The 13,268-nt window shown below is 46.4% G+C and overlaps 1 protein-coding gene across 1 annotated transcript; it reads right to left on the minus strand.

Annotated features, from left to right (window-relative positions):
• Window positions 1-10,332: 10,332 nt before the first annotated feature.
• LOC140648697 (vitelline membrane outer layer protein 1-like) lies at window positions 10,333-12,051 on the minus strand. The gene is made up of 3 exons (XM_072855057.1): window positions 11,881-12,051; window positions 11,178-11,281; window positions 10,333-10,627 (listed from the first exon to the last, which is right to left on the minus strand). Exons 1-3 carry the CDS (start codon window positions 12,049-12,051, stop codon window positions 10,333-10,335), a joined length of 570 nt encoding a protein of 189 aa, XP_072711158.1.
• Window positions 12,052-13,268: the final 1,217 nt, after the last annotated feature.

Consider the following 13,268-nt stretch of genomic DNA (forward strand, 5'->3'; position numbering starts at 1 on the left):
CGTCAATCCTGGCCAGCTGGGCGGGGGACTGGAGGACCAGCTGGAGGTCTGGGACTGAGCTATCAGAGCCTGTATGTGGGCGCTGTTGGGGCTTGTGGGAGTGCTGGCAAAGGCCATGCTGTCTGTGGCGGTCTGCGTGTCAGCCTGTGTCAGCGTCCTATCTGTGTGTGTGTGTGTGTCTGGGATACACTCTCAGCCTCGCTGCTGGCTGAACCTGCAAGCATCTGAGATATTTGAAGACTACTTTATAGTTGACTGGCATTCCTGAAGGCTCTAAGTATATGGTATCCAAGGCATGGACTTAATTGAACGACTTCGTTAAAACAGCGGCCATATGGTATCCTGCTTCCCTTGACTGCAATGACATCTGCTAACAATAAAAGAAAAAAAAATAGTCATGTCAAAGGTCGTGTGTTATTTCCATGAGTTACAGAAAACATCCTTTCCTAAAACTCTCACAGCACCGAATGTAATGACTCATTGCCTCTTTTTACAAAGCTTCTGTGTGGGGGTCTCAATTTTATGACAACAGATCTCACTGCCATCACTTTCATAATGACGCTGCATCATGGCATGTTTGGGCCTCAGCATGGTGTTAGGCTGAGGGCAAAATGTACCTTGGGGTTTGTTTCCAGTGGTGAAAACCTCCAGCATCCACAGCTCCAGCACCTACTGACTCATAGCCAAGGAGAAAATGAGTGGAAAACCCAAGTGAAACTGCTGCACATACCAAGCAGGAGAAGCAATAAAACTCCAAGGTTTAAGGCAGAACTAGGTGATGTATGTTGTGGTACAGCCAGAACCACCTAAAGCAAAAGGACACTTCCAGGTACGTATTCCATCATCACGTGCTTCCCACAGTGCTGCTGGACACAGCCTCTTGAAAATAATGCTCTTTTACTCTGTGTAATTTGGAAGTCAGAAGGAATTGTAATCATCCAGTCGAGTGACGTCCAGCCTTTAGCTGAAACTTGCTAATAAAATAACCTTGTTTCTCTGCCTGCCTCTAGTTATAGCCTAATGTGTGCTCCTACCTGTGGCAGAGCCATGATTAATAGTTTTGGTGGTGATATTGCCTCTGTGATAGGAGATCCTGCCAACCTGAAGGGAAGCTAATCCCAAAAGAGAGGCATGGCACAAAAGCTAAAGCTGCTGTAGGAGTGCTGGGAAAGTTGATCAGAGGGGATGAAGGAGCAGCTCTGATGGCCCTGAAAATATGCTGGGTGAGCTTGCTGAGGCTGCTCAGAGAAAGTACAAAAATGGTGTTTGAAAATAAGAAGGAAAAGGAAAAATTGGAAGAGCAATTGAGAGAAGAGGCCGAGAGTGAACGCTTTCCCTCTTAGTTTTCACCCTTGATCAGTATCAGTACAAAGATTAGGAGAGACAGAAGAGTTTTGAACAGGTCTGAGTCATCTCTTCTAATTTGGGGGTGAAATATTCTTCTGCAGAGTCCTCTCTCCTCTTCAGGGTATGCTTCTGGGAATCAGTCTGCCTAACTGAGGTGGCTTTAGGCCTTGCAGAGAAAATTGTGATTGCATTAAGTCTGCTTGCTGCCTTAAATACAACCAGAAGGAAATATGTTTGGGGTAGTTGCTGAGCTTGCAAACACCCACTTTTGATTATTTTGGTTCCAAAGGTGGCACATCTTACCATTGAATTATTAAAGTGTTGTCCTAGTTAATCTGAACCTACAGATCATAGTGTCTCTGAAATACTTTTTCTCCATTAATTACTGATTTTAACAGTGTGGTTAGGTATGACAAAGGCTGCCTCTCCCTGGCACGGGATATAGTCTAGCTTCTTTTAATGTGATTTTCCAAAATAAAATAAAATCTCATTTTCTTTTTTTAAATCTTCATTTGGACAATAATTCTTTGTGAAACTGTACTAAGAGGAGTTTCTTTAGACACTTAAGTAAAGATTGCAGAAAGAAATAACTATCAGACATTCAATCCAAGGAGCTGGAGATGCCTCTTTTCCACCAGCTTTTTGACCAGGCCATTGTGGGTTGCCTAACATGTAGGCTGCAGCCCAGCAATAAAGATTTCCCAGCAAGTCCGTAGACAATACTAGCTCTCAACTTGCTTTTTCTATGCTGTTCAGGACAGCATCACCTAAGAAGGACTTGCACTAAGCTATCTGTTAAGTTTTTACATTAAGAAGCCTCAGCACTTTTTGATCCCTAACGTAATTTATTCCTCCTGTGCAAAGGAATGACTCAGGTTCTTGTAGCTGTTGTGGCTGACTTAAAATATATTACTCCCTTTGCATGAAAAATAATGCTGGAGGCCCATTACTCCATAATGGCTGCTCTATGGCCATTTTGTGGTCTTTGGCTCACTCCTATTATAAATCTTGTATTTTTGAGGCATTTCCAACTCACTCATTGAAAATTGCATCAACCTAACATTCAACATTCAGGATGGTGGTTAGAAAAATTATCCAGGCGTTTAAAAAGATGCAGATGCCTTAGTCAAAGGTAAGATCTCCTGAGACAGAACATCTCTTCTTGTCAGAGCTGTTGGAGTTCACATGAAAAGCCTTGGGGAGGGATGCAAGACCAGAAATCCCACAGCTATTCAGTGTAGTGTGAGGCTCTAGGTAAGCTCCTACACTAGACACCTTATATACATAATAAGATTGTGCTGGCCTGAACAGCTTACAACCCAAAGAAAGAGAGGCACAAAGAGGTGAAAGAGATTGGGGAAAACTGAGTTTTGTGGGTACCGACCAAACCTTCCCTGCACAACTGCAGAATTGTTCTTGATAACCTGGTGCAATTCCAGGTGCTTATATCTTTTTGCCATCATTCTGTTGGTGTACAAATAGTGAATTAATGGTCCTTAATCCACATTACAAGAAAGACTTGGTATAGTGGTCCTAAGAAATTTAAGCAGGGCTTAGCACAGTTTGAGGTAAGTGAATAGTAGACAGGTGTTCTTTTTTTTAAACTGAGTTTATCCATAAGAAATGTGCTCGTTAAGTTGACTTGGTGTTTCATGCTTACTGGGCAGCAAAATCAGTGTGCATTCTGGATCTTTTAGGACATACGTAAAACTGACTTATAAGTCAAAGTCAATTTACACAAAAACCAGCCTGGCAGCCCAGGGTAAGGTGGGACAGATGATAAGTGCATTGGAATTGGGAACCTCACAGTTTGCTAGGAAGTTGCTCTAGATAAGGAAAAGGAAATGTCTCCAGGGATATCATATTCATATGCATACGAGCACAGAGGTGCTGGAGGAAGAGTGTGGGAGAGGCATGCCAGCACTGGGCAGCTGCAAGAGGACCCTGGCTGGTCCCACCAGAGCAGCACAGGGTACCCTGCCTGTCCAGATGTCCTGCCTGCTCAGGGCAGTGGGTTGCATTAGTAACACAGATACTGGTAATTTGTCCTGCTTTTCTTTCCTGTCAGGCTACGTTTTTATCTGTTTTTTTTTTCACTTAGCTTCAGCACACAAGCTATTAATGAACGTGTCATGCCAGCAGGGCTGCTTCGTTATCCGGGCTCCAGGCAATCCAGCCTGGACACAAGCTCCTACCAGACTGTGTTGTGTGGAATTTCTATGGGTTGCTTAATTAATACAGCAAATACAAATGACAAATTAGGTGGAGATATTGAACCTGAAGTTTGCATAGGGATTTTTCAGCCCAATAAAATAACTCTAGTATCAGAACGGTTCTATGTTCTTTCTCCCTGTTGCAGTTATTGGGAGATGATATCTGAAAGTGCTACAAGGAGCAGAAAGAAAGAGGTGTAATAAAGGCATCAATTTAGTTTTAAAACATCTTCTGTACCTAAGTGGAAGATGCAAGATGACACTAAGTAATTTTTAGGCCTATTACCTTATTACAGATGACAGAGGTGCATTTAGGCAAATCTGTATGAGCAGACAAGCAATATTTAGAGAAGAAAGGGAATTGGGTGCTTAGAAAGTAGTTGTTTTTTGACAGGCCTTTATGATGAACCAGGAAAAAGGTAGCTGCATAATAAGAGTTTGGAATATGTACTTCAACTGCAATCACATATTCTAGCAAGATATTGAAATCATGGCACTTTCTTGGTGTCTTGGTCTTGTAAAACCGGATGTTACTTGTGCAAATTTGAGGCTTGGAAGCACTGTGAGAACTGCAAATGCTGCTGACTGCTTTCTTGATAGAATCAATTTTTTTTTTTTTTTAATATACTTCAAAATCATGCCAGAGGGAAGAAAAATGGGAGGTGATGTTTTTTCCTTCTATTATGACTCTCCCCAACAGCATCACCATTGCAGCTTGGTACTAGGAAGCTTTCAAAAGATATCCTTATCCCCTGAAACAGGAAACCCATGCTCTCCCAACAAACCAGGTGCATAGACATCATAGCTTAGACAGAAAAACTCTAACCACCTTTGCTACAATGTTCTGGTTAAGGTGTGTTACTGAAATGGTTATGAAAGCTCCAGGTAGCTGTAATGAGCAGCAGTGCTGGAACTGGTCCCTCTGCAGGCCAGGGAGTGGGTAGCCTCCCTAGAAATGTGTCCTTTCCTCCTCTTCAGCAAGGCCACCTCCAGACCTTGGCAAGGGATCAGCTCCTTCACAGATGTGCAAAGAAACCTGCACCAGGTACTGGCAAAGTGGCATCCCTGCACTCTTCTTTCTTAGAGACAGCAGCATTTGAAAGATAAGTAGGGACTGATTATTCCTAAATCAGCTTCTGAAACTTGCGTAGGAAAGGCAGCTGCACTCCACGGAAATGTCCCGGCAAACACTGTGGTGAAGCTGGGCAAAGCAAGGAAATCTCAAACACAGCAATGAGCACTAGAAAGCATGTATCTGAAGTCACGGCTGAGGCTGATCTCTATTTTTGTTAGAAAGATCAAAGAGAAGATGTGAAAGGTTAAATGATAAAAAAGAAAGAAGGAGAAAATATTCAGGCCAAAAGAAATGAGGGACAGTACTGGTTTGCATCAGTAGAGAGTACAGCCCTTTTTTAACTAATGGACTTTCCTGAGGTAAGAAATTACATCAATTTGTCTTGAAATGACACTTGACAAAGGGCAAAGTGTCTTTTATAATCTCATTTAATAAACTGTTCAGCCCACTTAAATATGCTTTCTGTCTGCTTTATCCACTGGAAACATGTGCTTTAGCAATTCATTAACCTCCCTTCTAATTACGTGAATATAGGCAGCACTCTGCTATGACCCTGCGGAACCACAACACATGAAATTTTGTTCTATTTCTCAAAGTACATGTTTGTTTCTGAAAAGGGGCACAGAAAGGTCAGGAGGATGTAGCTGTTGGTACTCTCTCTTGGATTTACTGGAATAATTACTTGCTTGTTCAGAATTAGCCATTACTTCAGTAAGGATTTTATTACAGGTCAAAGGCACAGTTGTGGAAGCAAAACCAAATCTCTTACTAAAATAAAAAATAACAGATAACATGTGATACAGTATTTCTACTTCAAGGAAAATATAAATAAGTACTTCATTAAAGATGTTCTCAGAGGAAATAAGCTGGCTTGGAAGAGATCTGAACTTGGGGACATTTGCTCAAGGTGGAGCCGAGTTCAAACTTTGCAGCTCTGGAGATGTATTACATTTTTTCTGAAGGGAATGTGGTGGGCGCAGAATGCTGATAAGCTCAAGTGAGCTTCTAGGTTGCAATGTCTTCCAGTGCAGTTTATTTTCTAGTTTAGACTGGAATCCAACACTTGCTGCTTTTAGGGAGAAAACAAGAAGCTTTCCGGGCAGTTTTGAGGCTGACTGCTGTCATGAAGGTAGTTTGTTTGAAACGCGCAGTGCCTAGAGGTGAGTTCATAATGTCTGACATGAGCATTTTGCAAGGCTTTGAAGACAGCTATTTTCCAGCTTTAGTATTAATTATTTCAGCTCATATGATCTATAGGCAGTTTTAAATCCACTAGTTTCAGAGTCTGTGAAGTGGCTCGTACCGCTTGTATCATGTGTCAATGAAGTCGAAAGGCTGCTAATGCACTGGGGGGACCAAACCTTGGAAAGAAAATGGAGAAGAATAAAATGTTGTATATTTTCCTTCAAGACTCCTAGGAGAAACATTAAGAAGATTTCCAAGAGATTTTGGAAATTTCCCATCCTGCTCTATTTCATTACTCATATTTATTCTCTCACTCCAGGAAGGGTGTCCCAGGTGTTGTGACAGCTGGGGGACAGGCCTATGACTTCTTAGAAGTGTACTGTCACCTCGCTTAGCACCTGAAGAGGATGCCTGCAAATGTGTGTGCTCAAATTGCAACAAAGATTACAGCATGGACCATCGTTCTGCTCCTTGGTTGCACAGTGTCAAGTGCCACAGGGGTCCTGGTCCATTACTGGGGTTTTTACGTATTAGGTCTGCCACCAGAATAGACAGTCAAAATGAGACAGAGCTCCTCTGATAGTACATGGGCTATCAGATGCAAATAATAAAACACGAATGCTGCTCTAAGCAGCTGTCACAGCAATGCTCCTGTTCTCCACATGGCCCTGCATTTTGTGAATGAGGAGAGAGGTCTGAGAGAAAGCAGGTGTAATCCTGCATCTAGCACAGAAAGAGGATCAAGTAGAAAGTTCTGCACAAAAATCTGGTGTAGAAGAAAGTGTGGGAGCCATGGGAAAGCCGTGCTGAGCCCTGGTGAGAGAGGGCTGAGGACTAAAGTAGGTCTATGTCTTTGCAGACTTGCCCTGAACAGATATGAACATAGTGCTGCCTCTGCTCTGGACTGGGTACTGGACAGCTATGATGAGCATGCTGCTGGACTGGTGACAGTGCTGGGAGGTGATGGCTATGGCTGCAGGCTCAATGCCCTGTTAACAACAACAGCAGAGGTAGGTCATGGCTGCCTATGGACAACATGCCAGTACACCCAAGGAAATGTTCCCATTGGGTGCGTGCCTAAGCTGTGTAGAGACCTTCATGGCTTGTACTTCACTCACGGGAGTGTAAATTACATCATTGAATTGCCTTTACTACCCGTTCCCTTAACAAAGATTTTAGCTTGAGGACATCCCCTGTTGCACTTCTGTACTGTAGTATAACTCCATTGGCTCCTCTGACTGAGTCAGTCCGTATTAGGCAAGTAACTAGGACTTTCTGAGGAGGAAAGCTGGTTGCTTGGGTAGAACAAGGCCACCATTCCTCCACAACTACAAAAAACTGTTTACGAGGTGAACCCTAGGTATTATTTTAGAGCCAGTCCCCATTCTCCAGATGCTCAAAACCATACAGATGTGAGTAACTGACATTACTTCATTAACGGTCGTTGTTGCACATAACCTACATATTTTGAGGAAGTGTTGCTGTGAATATCCTCACATAAAATTTTGAGCACCGTGCATGCTCTGCCCAGTAAATGGGGGAAGAGTAAACGGGGGAAGAGTAGATGCTGCTGGCTGTTTTACATCAAAGGTGCCTAATGGCAAAATAGGCATGAAGTGAGGGGCGTAAGATTAAACATCTCAACTAGCCCTTGCTGTGCATTAAGGTAAATAACTACACATTATTGAAAAGCCTTGGGTTTCCATCTGGTATTTCATTCAGGTTTTCCTGAGATGAGAGGGGCCGCACACTGCTGTGAACAGACGGAAACTGAGCACTTGACATGAGCCTTGTCACTTTGTGGTGGACTGTGGCAAGCCCTGGGTTTCACTGTTGTAGAGTAGTGGTGTACACAGTACAAATTCCGACATTAATCAAATAATGAATTTGAAGGAGTAATGGACATGGATTTCTCTTCCAGCATTTCACTGTTAGATCTTCTCAGCCCGGAAAATGGGATATTTATTATTCAAGAGGACCTGCCATTGCATTGGATGCAGCCCAATCAAGCGTTTTTGTTATAATGGGGAGGGCTGAGTGCTAGGCAAGAAGACCACGAAATGACTTCTAAGACTAGTTCTCTTTCAGGAACCACCTGTGTAGACAGAAAGTCTCTTTCATGTTTAATGCCATGTAAAGTGCTGTGTACAGCAACTCGCTTAACTGAATGAGTAATATCAAAGTGATATAATAATACAAAGGTAATATAAAAACCTCTTGAGACATTCATGACAAGAATCCCATCTTTTTGTTTCAGTGTATTTCAGAGTGCCCTAGGGGAACCTTTTTTCCAGGAGAAAAGCTGACTTATGAATCTTCCTACTATATCTAATTGTAAACAGAGATTCCCATAACAGAAAATTGAGATGCCTCAAGAGTACCTTTATCTCTTAAAATTGGATACCCACCCATGAGGATGTGTGACCTTGCTGCCAGCTCATGTACTCTGTGATTCTCTTTTGATTTTAGATCTGGTGCTCTCCTGAGATAATAGATGGCTCTGTGGGGCTTACCAGTATAGGTATGGCATAAGATAAGTACGTGGTAACCAACCAAATGGGCAATAAAAGTATAACCGCTTGGAGTTTCAAACCCCTGTTTTCAAAGACTTGGTGGAAAGGGTTAAATATGCTTCTAAAGGCATATGCAAATGACTATGCAAATGACTTTCCAACCAACTTGTTCCTGCATAATACCCTGTGAGATGCAGGTTTGTGGCTACTCCCTGTCCCATACTTGTTATCATGGTCAGAGTCCTCACATATGAGGTATTGCCTACAGCCCAGAAAGCAGGGCAAAATATGAACTCCAGAGAAGAGCTGAGCAGGAGGTCTTAATGCTGAAAGAGGCAGTGATGGGTTCAGGAGAGGTACCTATATGATGGTACATTTCTGACTTCACTGCATATGAATTACTGCAGCCTTGGAAACAAAATTCCTCAAGGTGCCTCATTTGCACCAGGCACCTGGAGATGTTGAGATGCTGAGCTGAGCAGGCTGGAAGGAGAGGCACAGAGCTGGGGCCAGGAGCTGCATGATGTATTTGAACCTATTAATGGATGAATGAATGTATGATAGTCATCCCTCCACATCCTAAGCATTATAATGGAGAGAGGGTGAAGAGTTCCCCTTCCTCTCCTTTGAAATCACGGTTTCTGCCAGGGCAGATGATCCCCCTTCTCCTCTTTCATTGTCCAGCCCTTACAGTCCTGCTTCCTGCCTTACCTACAGGTGTGGGGATCCTCTGTGCTCACTCCCAGGAATTTGTTAGGCTATAAATTCATTATAAAGCCTAACCACAATGAACACAAAGACCCAGCGAGGATCAGAGTGGCAATATCAGGTGGAGCAACCAGGAACCTCAGCAGTGCCAACAGAGCCCCAGATCTGCTCCCTGTGATTGCTGGAGGAGAGCAATCAGCCCCAGGCCCCCGGTGAACCCCACTGAGGAGTCCATGGGGCCACTCCCTTCCCAGAAGGCCCTGCGGACTAGCGAGGGTGAGGACCTACAGGGGCATAGGACTCTCGGGGGGCTGCAGGGGAAAAACATTAGGGGACATTGTACAGCTTCTTATGAGGTGTTTTAAGGGGGTTGTGGGAATGTGCAAGACTTGTTATGGGATATTTCGGGGAAGGATCAAGGGTGGTTCTGCAGAGGGAACCAGTGTGAGGGAAAAGCGGATAAAAGGGGCTGGTCCTGGGTAACAGCTGTCTGGTCAGTATGTTTGACCAAGCCCTGCACCTGATCACCACAGTCTATGCTACAGTTTTACTAAATACTCTTATATAGTGATGTAAATAATTATTTACTACTAGTACTAATTACTCTTACATTCTTCTATCTGTCTTCTGTGTGGGCACACCCTCTATTCTGAGCCCATGTGAGAGACCACCAGTAACCTTCAAGCCAGACCAGTGGGCAGCAGCATCAGAGCCGAGTGCCGGCAACTGGAGCGGGACCACGAACCTCAGAGACTGGAGGGCGCCGGTGCCAGCACCTGGGGAAACCGGGGCCTGAGGCCAGCTCTGGGACAGACTGAGCAGCTAATGCCAGCTACCAGAGAGACCCGTTTTCCATGTGTGGGTATATATTTCACTAGTGGACATCAGTCTTGATCAGCTGGGAAGGAACAGTACCTGCTGCCTGTGCTGTTCACATGTGTGTGAGCACTGTGTGTGTCTGAGTCTACACAGGTGCCAGTAAAGGCACTGCTCTCTGTGTTCGTCTGTGGCTAGCCACGTGTGTGTGTGTGTGTGTGTGCGCACACGTGCACCTCCTGGTAACCCGTCCTCAGCCTCACTGCAGGCTGGACCTGGGAGCAAGGAGCTGCAGCAACCTCATGTCCACTGGACAGGGGCAGGAGGAAACCCCCTGGGTGCTGCAGCCACAGGATCTGGCTACCCTTGACAAAACATGACGAAGAAAAATGCACACTGCTCCTTGTGCAAGGACAGATTAAAGGTTTAATGGTGAACCACTTTGTAGGTGCTGGCATGGGGTGGAGAGTCAGGCTCATTCACAGCAGAAGACTCTCATGTCATTGAAAGCTGTGTCGTCCCCCTTTCCCTGGGGTTCCTCCACTTTTGTCTGGAGCCCACAGATGGCCCCGGAGGTGCAGCTGCTGCTCCATGGGCCAAAGTCACCCCCTGAAAGTCCCCAGCCCTCCAGCTTTGTCCCGTCCGAGCAGGAGAACCTCACGTTGTTGGCTGCCGTGTCATCACGCTGGTGCTGCCTCTCTTCCACACGCAGTGAGAAGGAAACCAGCTTGTTGCTGGGGCAGAGCTGGGCTTTGGTCCATTTTCCCCACCTGCCAGAGAAGAAAACAACTTGTCAAGATGTGTTCACCCTCTGCGGTGCTACAATCCACACCACAACTCACATGGGAACCTCGTAGTCCTGGGGCACCTACACAGGACCTACACAGGGACGGTGGGTTTCTGCGAGCACCTGTTTCACTCTGCTTCCCCATCACCCTCTAGATCCCTGGCCACCATCAACCCTGGGCTGCCCTGTCGCTGCATGACCCCTTGGGAATTTCAGCTGCTTGCTTTGTCCCTGTTACTTAATACCTATGTCCTTTTCAAAGTAAGTATTTGAGAAAGTACAGGTTTAAGATCTGCATTTTTTTAACTCTCCTTCATCTTTCAAAGTACTGTTCCCTTCCCTGGGACCAGATCTCTACCCTAAGACCCTCACACTTTGTGGCCAGGAGGACCTCAGCCACCTCCTCAAGCGGGGTGGGGAGCCAGCTTCACAGGGGGTGTGGGTGCCTATGGAGAAACCATTGCACTGGTTTTCCTTCATGGTCCTCAGAAGCTGCTGCCCTGAAGGAGGATGAGAAAGTGAAGACTACTCACCATCCCACAGAGGACTCAATGACTGTGCCATCCGTGCAGAGCAATCGGATGCCGTTCAGAGCCGTGTCGTCACCAAACAGCCAAAATCCCTGGTAGGGCTCCACCTTAGAAGAGGGGATGAAAACAGGAGTGGTCAGCACCCTCCCCCATTTAAAAGAAGAGATGAGGTGAGCCCTCACGATGAGGGGTGGTAGGAGGCTCCGGGGACAGAGCCAGACACAGGTAGTGCTGCTGAGCAGGGCTGTGAGGCAGCTCCATGGCATTTCTCAGGGAGTCCTTTTTGCTGTTGCCCACCTTTGCTTTTTCTCCAAGCTGCGGAGCAGGGGCTCTGGATACAGGAACGCTTGGTGGCTGCTGTCCCACGTCATGCCCACCCTCTTGCTGTGTGCTGTGACACCCAGAGCTGGAGTGCTGGCAGGTGGGAGTTGTCCCAGCCCCTTGGGAACAGGCTCTGCAGTACTGTCCCCAGGTCTTTTCTTACCCCATGAACTCCTCTGCGAAGAAATTGCTCACTGGCAGAGAGCCTGGAGAGCTACTCTATGCTAGAGATTTCTTGCTGATAAGCCTGCATGAGCGATGCAGATACAATGCAAACTGCTGTGATGGGACAAAGTGTTGTGGCCAGCCCTGCTGAGACCAGAATAAAATAACATCGTTTCACAGCAGGGTTTTTTCCCACCCCAAAGAAGGAGTGAAACCTTACCTTCACTTCAAATCCCTTAGCATAGCCGCTGGGGCAAAACTGCTCGTGTCCCCAAGAGCCCCAGGGGCCTCCGTTGGGCACTGTGAGGATGGAGTCATATTCCCGTGCCTCCGTGCCCCAGAGGCAGCAGGAGCCCAGCAGGCAGAGGACGGCCAGGATGAGCAGCTGCATCGCGGGGACCTGCTCGGCGCGTCACTGTGTGCAGGTGATGGCACGGGGGAATTTATGAGCCAGGAGAATGGGTGGGAGTCCTTGGGGAGCGTCAACAAACTGCATGGGGAGCGCTGGTTGTTGCTATGTACTGCTCCTGTTGACTGCCTGTCCCTCGGTGGTGGGGCCACCCTTGCCAGGTGGAAGGGGTGTCACCGGTGTGCACTGGCTGGGGGGCTTGCAGGGCTGTGAAAACTTGTGGATGTGAGGGAAGGGAAGGGGGCAGAGCTGGGACCACTCCCTGAAGGGGTGCTGTACTTTTGGGGAGGGTCCTGGCAATGCTGCAAGGAGGGTGTTGGAGAGACTGAGGTGAGAGGAGGAGTGGTGGACTGGGAGGGGAAGAAACCTCTGAAGGGGCTGAGGAAAAATGGAGGTGGAGGGGTCTGAGGGTCCTTTGCCCTGTGGAAGTCCTCACTTGCTTCCTGTCCCTCGCTTTCCTTCTCACTGTCTTACTGAAGTTGAGGAAAGTGCCTGCACTGGAAGCCATTGCATTTTCCTCTGGAACATGCATTAAACGTAGGTGACACTGTGCCTCCTCATGGGGCAAGTGCTCCAGCTGCCGACCATCTCATGTGGCCTTTGCTGAACTCAGTCCAGGAGGATAAGCTGCTCACAGTCTCATTGAAGAGCAGGTGATGATGCCACCTGGGAGAGCTGTCCTGTGAGGTCTATACCAGCAGTGTATCCTACACGATAAACACAGCCAATTCCAGGCTTGGATTACTGAAGAAGGGAATACACTGCTTTTATAACAGCCACCTTTTGCAGGCAAAGGAGGAAGTGCTGCTTTCAGTTGAAATCCTCTGATGGTCCCCCTTGGGTAAAATTTTGAAGATCGTCAGTTGCTCATGGCACCCCATGGGAGACAATGAGGATGAAGATGTCTTTTTATGTCTTTGTATCTCATAGGCAGCAGGAACCCAGCAGAAAGAAGACAACAGGGATGAAGGGCTGTGTGGTCAGGGTCCTGGTCTCGAGAATGGATAGCTCATGGACACTTTGCCACTCCTGGTGAGACAGGACTTTCTACGCTTGAGATGTCGAAGGGATTTCCTCATAAGAGTGGCAGCAACCACAGCAAAAGTGATGGGCCATTGCCAGGTACCATACCCAGTAAAGAGCTGTGAATAAACGGTATGATCAACCCTCTTCATTAACCATGCTGGCTGCATAGGGAG

Source organism: Ciconia boyciana, chromosome 1, assembly GCF_034638445.1.
Source record: "Ciconia boyciana chromosome 1, ASM3463844v1, whole genome shotgun sequence".
Classification (NCBI taxonomy): domain Eukaryota; kingdom Metazoa; phylum Chordata; class Aves; order Ciconiiformes; family Ciconiidae; genus Ciconia; species Ciconia boyciana.

Bases quoted from the DNA above. Each gene is read 5' to 3' on its own strand.
- LOC140648697 (XM_072855057.1), bottom strand. From the start codon at position 12,051: ATGCAGCTGCTCATCCTGGCCGTCCTCTGCCTGCTGGGCTCCTGCTGC. The intron at 11,282-11,880 runs GTAAGGTTTCAC...CCCTCTTCTAAG, and splicing joins CTAAGGGATTTGAAGTGAAG to GTGGAGCCCTACCAGGGATT. The intron at 10,628-11,177 runs GTGAGTAGTCTT...CTTCTCTGGCAG, and splicing joins ATTGAGTCCTCTGTGGGATG to GTGGGGAAAATGGACCAAAG.